General features: G+C 44.4%; 1 protein-coding gene and 1 non-coding gene across 2 annotated transcripts in view; both read right to left on the bottom strand.

The window, feature by feature from the left end:
- Positions 1 to 12,364, bottom strand: part of DOCK3 (dedicator of cytokinesis 3) — a 340,151-nt gene that overhangs the window by 173,422 nt on the left and 154,365 nt on the right. The window contains exons 5-6 of the mRNA XM_045297414.1: positions 7,753 to 7,901; positions 2,066 to 2,150 (exon numbers count right to left, since the gene is read on the bottom strand). Of these exons, the coding sequence (XP_045153349.1) occupies positions 2,066 to 2,150; positions 7,753 to 7,901 (234 nt within the window). The remainder of the gene's footprint in view (positions 1 to 2,065; positions 2,151 to 7,752; positions 7,902 to 12,364) is intronic.
- Positions 7 to 113, bottom strand: LOC115872197. Its single transcript, XR_004047728.1, has one exon. It is a non-coding gene; the product is annotated as a U6 spliceosomal RNA (small nuclear RNA).

Here is a 12,364-nt window from a genome sequence, read left to right as displayed (position 1 = left end):
TTTTTTTTAAATATGGAACGCTTCACGAATTTGCGTGTCATCCTTGCGCAGGGGCCATGCTAATCTTCTCTCTATCGTTCCAATTTTAGTATATGTGCCGCCAAAGTGAGCACGGCAGAGCTTTCTTAGTACGCATTTTTCCACTAGGCAAGCATTGAGTAACTCACTCTAAGTTAGTGCACCCAGTGGCATCACCTGGGAAGGTTCTCTCTGGTCACAGTACATTTTTTATAAAAGCAGTTTCACTCAAACCTCACTTTTTATGATGGTCTATTTAGAGAACAGCATGGGGCTGTGAAATTTTGTGTCCTGCTTGGGAAAAATGCCACAGAAACTGTTGTGATGTTGAACATAGCTTACACTATGGGGAAAACTCAAGTTTACGTGTGGTTTTCTCATTTCCAAAAAGGTAAAATGTTGATTGGTGACAAACCTTATTCTGGATGCCCGTCAACTCCCTGAACAGAAGAAAATGTCTACAAAATCTGTGCGCTTTTGCTCGAAGATGGAGACGGACCGCTGAAGAGACGGGGGGTTATCTGGGCTCTTTTGGAGCCCAGTTCAGTGAATTTTAATGGAAGATTTGGGAATGAGAAGGGCTGCTGTGAAATTTATGCCTCCGGTTCTGACTGATTAGGAAAAAGAACTTCGAGTGGAAGGAAACATGCTGTGCTTCGAAAGAACAGCTCCAAAGCGACCCAGCCTTTTCCCCAAGGTCATTACTGGTGATGAGACATGGTGCTATTCTTATGACCCTGAAACCAAACATCAGTCAAGCCACTGGAAGACACAACGTCACCTCATGTAAAAGAGCTCGTCGCTGTTGTCAAGTAGAATCAGAGATCAAGACAACGCTCACTTGTTGCTTTGATGTGAGGGGGCCAGTGCATTTGCCCTTCACTCCACCAGGTCAAACTGTTAATCAAGCTTTGTATTTAGAGGTTCTCAAAAGATTGTCTAACAGTGTGAGACATTTGTGGCAGACGCTGGACTGGTTTTGCTACCACAACAATGCACCTTCTCACGTAGTCATCTCAGTACACCAGTTTTTGGCAAAACCAGCATGCCTCTCTTGTCCCACACACCTTACTCACCTGACCTTCCTCCATGTGACTTCTTTTTGTTTCCCTGAATGAAAAGGGACATGAAAGGGCAGCGATTTGATGGCATAGAAGAGTTGAAGAAAAAAAAAACAAGGGAGGTGCTGTCAGCCATCCAAAGAGATGAATCTGAAAAATGTTTCCACGAATGGAATTGCAGATTTGACAAATATATTAAGTGTAATGGATGTACTTTGAAGGTGATAAGGTTGCTTTATAAAAAAATTTAAATACATAGCTTTGTGGGGGAGAGGTTCTGGTTTTTTTGGGGTATGCACTTGTATTCTCTAAAAATATATTTTTTTCTTAAAGGAATTATAAAAATTTGAATTCTCAGAAATATATATTATTCAAATATACACACTCCCCAAAGAGGTTTTGTCCAGTCCTGTGGTCTAAGCTTAACAGCAACCATAAGTTTCTACTGTTAGTTGTTTTACTTTATGATTTTTACATCTTTCTTTTGATTATTTCTCATCTAGCCTATCAAATGTAATCCTAAAGCAATCAAAACAATACATTTTAATAGTAACAAACAGACAGCTAGCAATCTATTAGGCTCTGGCTCCCTAAAAAGGCTGGTACCTGAAGTCTAAGGTCGATCACTAAATTAATCAATAATTGGCCCTCTAGTTTTAACTACCTTTTCTTCTGAAGAGGTAAGGAGAAAGAGGCACAACTTTAGTAACTTTAGTAACTTTAGTGGGCAGAGAGAGCTCTGTTTACCAGCAGAGTTCAGAGGGAAGTGATCCCTTTATAGGACATGATAGGAACCTAGCAGCCCTACAGAGCAACTGCACTGGAAAAGTACGTGTGGTGTGTGTGGTCAAAATGTGTGCTCCATAAACACACCGGGGCAAAGGCAGAGAACACTTTTCAACGTTGTTCCATGTCATTAAGGAAAGCAGACAGAGAAGGAAACATGAGGTATACAGGAACAAGCCACCTTATGTTAGGTTCCTTACCATTTTATAGAGGTCCGAGACACTAATCTGATCCGAGTCCACTACTTCAAAGTCCTTTCGAGGTACCAGGTCCAGGCCCAAATGTCTAGTAAGGAGACAGACCACACTCAGCATGAAACAGCCTTTCTCTCTGTTTCTCTCCACATATACTTACCTTGGTCTTGTGAAGAGAGGTCATTTGTGATGAAAAAATGATCCAGCTAATACCATGTTTAAAACAGACTGCTTTCGTTCACTAAAGATGAGTTTTGCATAGATCATTAGTAAAAAGTTTTTTGTTTTTTTTGTTTTACCCCCTCCTAAAAGTATGCTCAAGGTTTTAATTCCTTTCATTAGGATCAGAAACTATTCAGGGAGCAAGTTAATTTGTTGTTAAACAGTCATACAAATATAGATAACCTCATGATATTAAACCAAAGAAAGGTATATTTTACTTGTGCTTTAATGTAGTTAATACTGACATTGGCTCAAATTAAGACCAGGACACACATTACCAACACTGTAATAAATTCTCGGTGGAAATCTAACAAAGGAGTAATCAACAGAGAGCAGGTCCCTTGGCGAGGAACATGGACAAAGTGGCAAGAAGGGGTGTGTCTGGGTCAGGATGTGTGAGAATCTGGGAAAAGGTAGAGAGAGGGGGACAGGGCAGGGAGGGGGGAGATGGAGAGAAAAGACGGAAGATGACAGCTGGACTGTCGTAAACTAAGGTTCCACAATAAGAAGATACCAACTCTTTCATTCAAGACTTTTAATCGATAGCAATATTCCAATTCAATAAAAACATAGTAACCATTTCTATTCAAGCGCACAGCACCTCGGAAAGAACCACAGGCATTCTATAACTGCAAGAATAAAACGTTTTTTACTTAGCAATGTTTGTGAGGCAGAGATCAACCACAACCAAACCAAAGCTGCCGCCATGGGGGTGTTTCCATGCACGTTATACTCTCGAGCTAAAGAAACGGCCATTGGTTACATGGTGCTTAAAGAGCCTTGGTACATCTGTAGCTTAAGCACTGACCTGCTACCGGCAAGACTGGTGGTTCAAACTGATACAGGGAAGTGGAAGAGTGAGCCTGCTGATAATCAATATAGGGTCCATGCAGCGGTTCTCACCCTTCCTCATGCCCCACCCCTTTCATATAGTTCCCCATGTGGTGGTGACTCCCAACCATGACATTATTTTCGTCTCCACTTCATAACTGTGATTTTGCTACTGCTATGAATCATCATGTATATATACCTGATAGGCAGGATGTATTTTCATTGTTACAAATTGAACACAATGAAAGCATAGTGATTCATCACAAAACAATATGTAATCATATATTGTGAAATATTTATTTCTAATGACAAATAAATGAAACTTTGTCTCGCAGTTTGGGTAGCATGGGTAACAGTCTTCATGCCAGGTACTCATATCTGCATGTGGACAGAGCCGCCTGGAGACGGATAGAGGAGCGGTATCTTGATTCCTAAGACCATCGGAAATATGTGCTTTCCGATGGTCTTAGGTGATCCCTGTGAAAGGGTCATTCAACCCCCAAAGGGGTCATGACCCACAGGTTGAGAAACCGCTGGGCTCGAGGGTTAGAGTCAACATTGGGTTTGCTTGCTTTAAATCCATTCTGGAAATGTAACATAGTGTGGTGAGTCCATTTGTTAGAAGGGACCCAGCATATAACAGCCCTCGTCCCTCCCCAAGAGTACATTCCTTTAAAACCTGTTAATTGTTCAAGGCCTGGACTGCTACAAAAAAAACCTGTTAATTTCTCAGGATGCTCCTAATTCAGGAAAGGGAAACAGGGCCATTTAAATGAGCATGGCAGCTGAAACCCTAAGGCAGCGGTTCTCAACCTGTGGGTCGCAACCCCTTTGGGGGTCGAACGACCCTTTCACAGGGGTCACCTAAGACCATTGGAAAACATATATTTCCAATGGTGGGGTCACCACCACATGAGGAAGTGTATTAAAGGGTGGCGGCATTGGGAAGGTTGAGAACCGCTGCCCTAGGGGAACAGCCCAGGGACAGCCCTGGAGTAATGAAGATATCAAGTGATGGTCTGATAGTCCCTTGGGGAAATGTCAACTGTTTCCTGTCACCCTTGCTCCCTTTTTGAAACACCTGCAACACCTAATTCAAGTCATTTGTGAAGGTCTCGATTTTAAGTTGTTACATACATACAACAAAACACAACAAAACTGTCATACTGAACTATTTCATTAATATTTCATTAAGTTATTAAATAATTTCATCTACAAGCACACATAAACTATTTAAAAGCCTGTACATAAAGAATTTCACTCGTCTGACATTCTGCAGAACCACTGTAAGTATAAAACAGTTAATTATAATGTTATGAACCATTGAGGGCCCATGTCCCGCCCGAGTCCAGATTATACAAAGGCTAATTAAGCATGGCTACAGTAAAACATCATATTTACCTTAGTCATAGGTTTGTAAGTCTAAGAAGAGCAGCCAGACAGAATGCACCCTCACGGGCTTTTCTCCCAGCCAGACAGTCTGGGACAATCCTAACTCACAGACAAGAGAACTCTCTCAGGCACAGTCACAGACAGTTGGGAAGGCCGGCCAGACGGAATGCCAAGAACAACAGATCTCACTGATGTAAGAACTCTCACCCACAGTTAGAGTTTGGAGTCCATCAAGGCAACCAAGATTGCAGACCAGAGATGAGATCTTGCAGACAGACAGACAGCTGCCAACTTCAGAGACTTCACGGATATGGGCAACGCAGAGATTTAGACATTTTTAATCCAGAAGTAACAGCAACAAGGAGCTGTGAGTTGTGGCCGGGGAGTGCTCAAAGGAAAAGGGCCTTTGGTGATTGTTGAGGTCTCCAGGCCCCCTACTCATGTCCCCTAGTCCAAGCGATCCATGAGGAAGGAAGTTTCCCTAAACAAGGTTTCTCGGGTTACTGGTAGGCCTCCATAAGGTCCCAGTTCTTGGTCACTGTGGTAGTTACAGAATCTGGTGTCAATTTGGGATTTGAGAGGATTAAGAGTGAAGGGGTTATGTTATAGCCAATGAGGCCTCTGTGTGGCCATGGCCTTCCCCTGAGGATTCTGGGAATTCCTGTATTTCCTCCTTGGAGGGAGAGACTCTCTGCTCACTCCCTGGGAGACTCTGCAGCTGACAAGACACATGGAACTAACTACAATAGTGCCCTGAGCTGGAGAAGCCACGTGGAGACCCCTGCCAGCACTGAGATGCTTATAAAGCATGGATCCACAAGACGTTCCACCCACTGGTCTGTGATCTTCCTACATTTGGCCAGCATTGTGTTTCGTAAGTCTGAAGAGGACTTTATAGATTGGTATCGGACACATGGGCTATTATTTGACTTATGGACTTGATGTAGACCGGGTTGGGATGTTCTCTTAACGTACAATTACTGTTTATATAAAGCTCTTCTCATACACATATGCGTGTTTATGAATTTGTTTCTCGAGTCTACCTGGACAGTCACCAAACTGTTGTTAGACTGCAAGGGGTTCAGGAGAGCCTGTCCCTGTAGCCCAAATCAGAGACCAGGTTGATTCAAGAAATTCTAAGCTTTTTCCTACAAGTGTTTACAGAAGGAAACAGACAGGCTTCTCCTTCCAGACTGCTTCAAAAAATACAGTGAGATTCGAACAGGTTATATACCCCAAACTTTATGGCAGGTAGGGGAGGGGGAGATAATGAACAGGTTTTACAAAGATCAGTGGACTTTCAAGCAAAGATTCACAGGCTACAGTTGACATTTCCCCCAGGAACGACCAGACCATCACTTGATATCTTTATTACTCCAGGGGCCATCCCTGGGCTGTTCCTCTAGGGTTTCAGCCTCCATGCTCATCGAAATGGCCCTGCTTCCCCTTTCCTGAATTGGGAGCATCCTGAAAAATTAGCAGGTTTAAAAGGAATTTACTATAAGGGAGGGGGCTGTTATATCCCGGATCCCTTTCAACAAATTAGATCTCAACCAACTATGCTCCATTTCTAGTACTGATTTAAAACAAAAAACAAAAAACCCAGACTCGCTGTCATGGGTCCGTGTTGCTCCACAGCTACCCGATGTTGATTAACAACAGGCGAGCTCTTCCACTTCCTGCGGAGAATGATGACGTTGTCTGCTTCCAAAAAGATTGAGTCTCAAGAAACCTCAGGGATCAGTTCCACTCTGCCCTTTATGATTACTGTGAGTCAAAATTGACAGTGGAGATATACAGATATAATATTTAATTTCTAGGGGTGGTAGTAGAATGATGGATTAGACATTGGGCTAAGCGGCAAGGTTGGGAGTTCAAACCCACCAGCTGCTCTGCCAGAGGAAGGTGTTGTGCTTTGCTTCCATAAGGCGGACAGCCTCAGGCGCATGGAGCCGTTCTAGTGCAGTGGTTCAAGGGCTAAGTAACTAACCGAAGGTGGGTGGCTGGAATCCACTAGCCACTTCACGGAGGAAAGACGTGGCCAGATGCTTCCATGCAGATGACAGCCTTGGAAACCCTGTGGAGCAGTTCTACACTGTCCTGTAGGGTCACTGTGAGTAGAAACCACCTTGTTTACCACATTGTTAACAACAACAACAACGCCCACAAACAGGGCAGAGCCACCCTTCAGGATTCCCAAGGCTGTACATCTTTCGGAAAGCAGACTGTCACATCTTTTCCCCAGGAAGCAGCTGGCAGGCTCAAAGTGCTAAGCTTTTAGAGCCAAGCCCTTAACCACAGCATCACCAGAGTTCCTATCGCTTCAACTACTGCCTCAAGAGGAAGAGAAGCTGCAGCCACATGCTTCAGAGGACTTAAGATACGTGTGTATCTTAAATAGGAAGCATCCTGTCACTTCAAATTGCCAGAGTCTTGGTTTTAAGAAAATTAGACAAAAGCACTTGAGAATTATGTATAAATAAATCATTAATATGGGAAGAAGTAAAAACATGGTTGTGCCAAACTCTTAGATTTTTACTTGTTTGACAATAGCAAATGATAAAAGGACTAATTTTTGAATAATAATGTACAGATGGAAACTGGTCCCATTTTTATTGTATCGTATCCATTGTGTTCCAATTAAAGGTGGAGGCCATCAACTTACAGCAGCCCTGTGTACACCAGAAAGAAAGGATGTCTGGCGCTGTGCCATCATCACAGCCATGGCTGTGCTGGAGCCGCTGCTGTGGGCCCACCCAGCTCTGTTCCTCTGTACTTTCCAAGGGAGACAGAACAACGGATCCTTCAATTTAGGGGTTGGCAAAGACCACGGCTGTCAGAGAATGAACACACCTGCCGGGCAAGGACTATAGCCAGAATGCCCGCCCTTAGAAGCTGGGTGGGGAGACTGCCATCTCATTCACTTTGGACACATCCTTAAGGTCGAGCGGTTCCTGGAGAAGGGCATCCTGCTTGCAAAGTAGAGTGAGGTGTCAGGAATCGAGGCGTTTGAGCAGGAGAATCACTCAAGCAGCATCTAGCCCAACTCTTTAACTTTCCAGAGGAGAGTTTCTGTGACTAGAATCAGTGTCCTTTGCTAACTGGAGGAAACCACTATTCCTAGTAAAAATGTTCAGAGCTTGGTGGAGACTCTAACATTGTCTTTTAATCATTAAAGATGAGATTCAGCTCCACGAACACGGACTTCTCTGAGAACTGAGAGATACCCACGTAATACCCATACTTACTCGTTACCCCAGTCCAGACGCACGGTGATATGCCGTTTCACTTCCCGCACCTGGTCTTGAGTCAGGTGGCCCGATAGTAGCTGCCTTCGCAGGTCAATTAGCTCATTCATCACATGGCGTAGTTTGTAGAAAAGATCTACTTTGTGTTTCTGTAAAAATGGGTTTGGAGTTGGGTGAAATAAAAAATGAGTATGGAAAGGGAATGAAAGAGAGAGAGAAAGCATTCAATTTGAAAAGTGTTCATTTCTTCAAAACTCTAAAACAGGCCATGTAAAGGAGGATCTTATTTTAAAATCGTAAAGTCCTAAGTTCCTACTGTCTAACGATCTCTGATTATGCCTAACAAGCAACATAATTGATTTGGATCCTGCAGAGTACCATTTGTTTATCCACACTTTAATCCATTCTGGACTATTCATTTCAGGGAAAATTACAGCTACTAAACTTAATCACAATGGAAAGTTTCACAGGAACCAAGAGCTGCCTTTTCTAGCCATGGTGACTAGGCGTGCAGCAGCTGTCAAACACCGTGCGTGCGAGGGGCTCTGGCTCTCCAAGGAGAAATAGTAAAGGTGGGGGAGGAACAGGGGGTGTCATCGTCCTAATTTAGAGGCACTGAGGTTTCAATATAAAGCTACATTCTTGGGAAAGATTCACTCCTGGTTTCCAGGCCCCCTTCAGCTTGCCAACTGGCTTTTCTGAATGATGTGTGCCTCTAGTGTCATAGAATTCTACCCTTTTCAGTTTAATAAAAGGTGCCACCTTTATAAGAATTAAATATAAACATAACGAACTTAATTATGGACAAAATAGTGGTTTTAGTCTTGACAAGTACAAAATGTAAATGCCAGGAGAGTCACTGCTTGAGCAAAATGATGTACTTACAAGTACAGATTTAAAAAGCAAAGTCCTATCTGCTCAAAGGGGAACTCCTGATGTCAAGCTCTTTCTGGCTCTATTTCTGCTACAGACAAACATAATTCTGTGTGGTAATTAAAATTCCTGGAATGTAGCCTATCTATAAAGGATGCTTTTAAAGACTGATCAGATCTATACTGCAATGTTAGTACAATCTCTATGTGGGATTTCCCTTTGAAAGGTACTTATAAGCTTGCTTCAAGTAGCTACAAATAAAATCATTTATAAAGATACTTATAAGCTTGCTTCAAGTAGCTACAAATAAAAGCACTTATAAAGCAAATTACAAGCCAGTAGAACTAGTTCATGTTTTTAGATGGCAGTGATCTTATGATTAAAATGTTAAGACCATTTTCATCGAAGTAGAACATCAGTTCCACTTAGAAATTCAAATCTAGTACTTTAAAACACTTTTGAAAAGACCATTTAAAAGGAAAATATGTATATTTTTAACTGGAAAACCCTAAGATTCATGTACTCAGATGATACCACTTTCAAATGGTTTGCTGTTATTTCTTTAGTCGATGAACAGATGAGGAGAGTTAAGAACCTTGCTGACACAGAAACTGGCAATCCATAAACTCCCTGCCAGCTGAGGAGGCAGCACGGCCAAAGCAGAGGGAGCCTCCCTCTGGAAAGCCGAGCTCCTGAGGACAGTCCACAGGGGCCAGGTGGGACGGGCAAAACGAGACTGGGTGTCAAATTTAAAGCAGAAAGTTACAGGTAATTATTCTTTGCCCCACTGAGACACACACACACACACACACACACACACACACACACACACACACACAAGCACTCCCTCAACTGACAACTGCTCAAGCAGAACCTTTTCTCTGCTGCGGTGCTTCTACTAGAGGCGGCAGAGACCGCCCCCCAAGCACATAGCAAGGGTGGTGGAACGTTCTGGGAAGAAAAAGGAAAGCACCGTAACGGGACGGTCAGTGGCCAAGGATGGGTTGGGGGTGGGAACCTCTTTAGGCAGAAGGGTCTGGAAAAGGAATTTTTGGAAGCCAAACTAATTAGACAGCGAGTGATAGGATGCAACAACATGTGGGAAATCGGGGAAGTTACCGATAAACACGGGTGTATGGATTGTGATGAGCTGTAGGAGCCCCAACAGAATGATAAGAAAGAAGAGAGAGAGAAAGAGAGAGAGAGAGAGAGAGAGAGAGGAAGGAAGGAAGACAGGTGTAGAGAGAGAGAAAGAGAGAGAGAGAGAGAGAGAGAAAGGAAGGAAGACAGGTGTAAAGGCCTTGCGGTGGCAGTGGACTTGGCATGCTCAGGAAGACCGGGAGGCGAGGGTGTCGGAAGCAGAGGGGAGGGGAGAGTGACGGCAGTGCAGTCGGCGTGCAGCAAGAACCTGGTTTCTGCAGAGCCTGTCTAGGCCGTGCTGAGGGCTCTGGCTTCCGTTCTGAGCAAGGCAGAGACCACGGGAGGCTTTGGCACAGGAATGGCATGCTGCGACACGCCCTAACGGCCCACTCCGGTGCTCTGTGAAGACCACGCCGTGAATGGTACAGAGGAGTCCAGAACTACTTCCAGGTGACGGCTTGAGCCCAGTGCGGTGCAGGGTGGCAGGGGCTTGGACGAGACAGAGGACGGTGCAAGGAGGACGCGCTTGGAGTCTGGACATGTGTGGTACACAGAGCTGCCGCCATCTGCTTATGCATTATATGCGAAGTAGGGACAAAGCCAAGTCACTAAGTCGCCCTTATTCTTCTGGCCTGAGGAGCAGGGTTAGAAGAAGAATGAATTTTGGACGTCCTCTGTTTGAGGCTAAGTCCCACCACTTGGAGGCAAGAAAGATGAGAAAAGCAACAACAGAGTAAGCAGTGAAGCGGAGGAGTGCGGTGTCCTGGAAGTCAGGCGGAGAGAGGTTTGTGGAGTGAGTACCTAGTTCACTGGAACATGCACTGGGAGATTAAGTAAAATACGGATAATGACAGAGTCGGGAGGGAGGGGTAGGACAGGAGGACTGGTTTTTCTTCAGACTGCTTTATTCTCAGCAAGGTCATTATGAAAGCAAAGTCATTAGCTGGGAGTGAATGTGGTGGGAGGAGGCTGAGGACAGAGGTCAGTGCACAAAGACATCAAACAGGTCCTTAGGGGGTGGTAAGGAGAACTGAGGGGTGGGGGTGGGGGGGCATTCAAGTGCTGGGTGGTTTTGGAATCTGTGAACACAAATTAAAACCGAGGCTGTGTGGATTTCATTTCTAGCCAAACAGGAGTATAACAGTGCATACCAATACTGAAAGATCATATTTGTCTGTATAAAAGAGAGAGATAGAGTGTGTGTGTGTGTGTGTGTGTATGTGTGTGTGTGTGTGTGTATTAAGGAAGGAGCTTTGCAGGCATAGTGGGCTATGCATTGAGCTGATGAAAGTATGTGTGTGCACATATATTTATGTGTGCATGTATACATATACATACCTACACACATATACAAAAGCTATACAACCCATACACCTACATACAATGTCTATGCAAGAATATATTGATATGGTTTATTTTGGACAATGCGCATAGTATTTATTTCTATCAGAAATTTCTGGCAGATTCTACTTCCCAAACATGACGACGCTGTCTCCCTTGAGTGCTCTTGTGTCAAGTGACTGTGACTCTTCCGTCACCAGGTGGCAGCTATTCCTCCACGGCTCCATCTGGTCTAGTGCAGTCCTTCAGGACGGTGGCAGATTTTGCTTCCTGCCCCTTGGGATGGGACGCGAGCTCCTGTGCACTCCCCTCTCAAGCTCCCAGCCCTTGAAAAGCCCAAGCTGTGTGGGGAGGCCATATGTAGGCATGCCAGTCACTGGCATCAACTGTGTGAGGGAGCCCTCAGATACCTAGCCCAGCTGAACCTACTGAGAACTACAGCCCTGCCAACCTCCAATAGCAATCCTCCAAGTGAGCAATCCTCAGTGAAGACCACCAATTGGACCTCCTTATACACGGAGTGTGAAAGAGAAGAAATCGTCGTGTTAAGTCACCAAGTTTGGGGGTGGTTTGTTACACAGATAACTGAAACAATTACACTGTCCTTTTCCCCACTGGAGAATAATGTACTGTTTCTAACTATATATAGTGGGAGATACTTCCTCTAGACATATAGTATAAGGACGTACTAAGAATGAAATGGACCACAGATAAGAGCCACACGTTGTCACGATGGTTACACCCATGTGATGCCCATTCCTTCTTCCAGGGCAACCTAAGGACTCTTAGACCAGAGGCCCTGGGACAGGGGCTCCACCTGCATCCCCTAGATGTGCCTGCTCTTGGGTTTGTTCACGGAGATAAACGCACACCACTCCATGTGAGCCATCTGGTCACAGGCCCCAGACACATGTTTTATACACAAGTGCCTGATGCCAGGGGCTAGATGAATATCCCACCCTAGGGAATACATGACTTTCTATTGAGAGGTCTGCTCTTCAGTGGATTAAAATGACCATATAACTCGCTTGGTGCTGCAGATTCAACTTGCCGGTACCATCTTCCCTTTATCCTGCCACAGCTAAAATAAAAACAGGAAAATTACAAGACGTGTGCACACACACACACACACAGATGAGAGGGAGCACAGGAGGGTGCAAGGGAGGCAGGCAGAGATCGGGAGGAAGACAGAGGCAAAGAAATCCACAGCCCCAACAAACAGTCCTTGAACTAACTACAAGCTTTTCTTTCTTGTGTT

This window comes from Echinops telfairi, unplaced genomic scaffold (genome assembly GCF_000313985.2).
Source record: "Echinops telfairi isolate 266 unplaced genomic scaffold, ASM31398v2 ScPeMD7_7420;HRSCAF=8458, whole genome shotgun sequence".
In the NCBI taxonomy this organism is placed as follows: Eukaryota; Metazoa; Chordata; class Mammalia; order Afrosoricida; family Tenrecidae; genus Echinops; species Echinops telfairi.
This window is presented reverse-complemented; position numbering and strand designations above follow the sequence as displayed.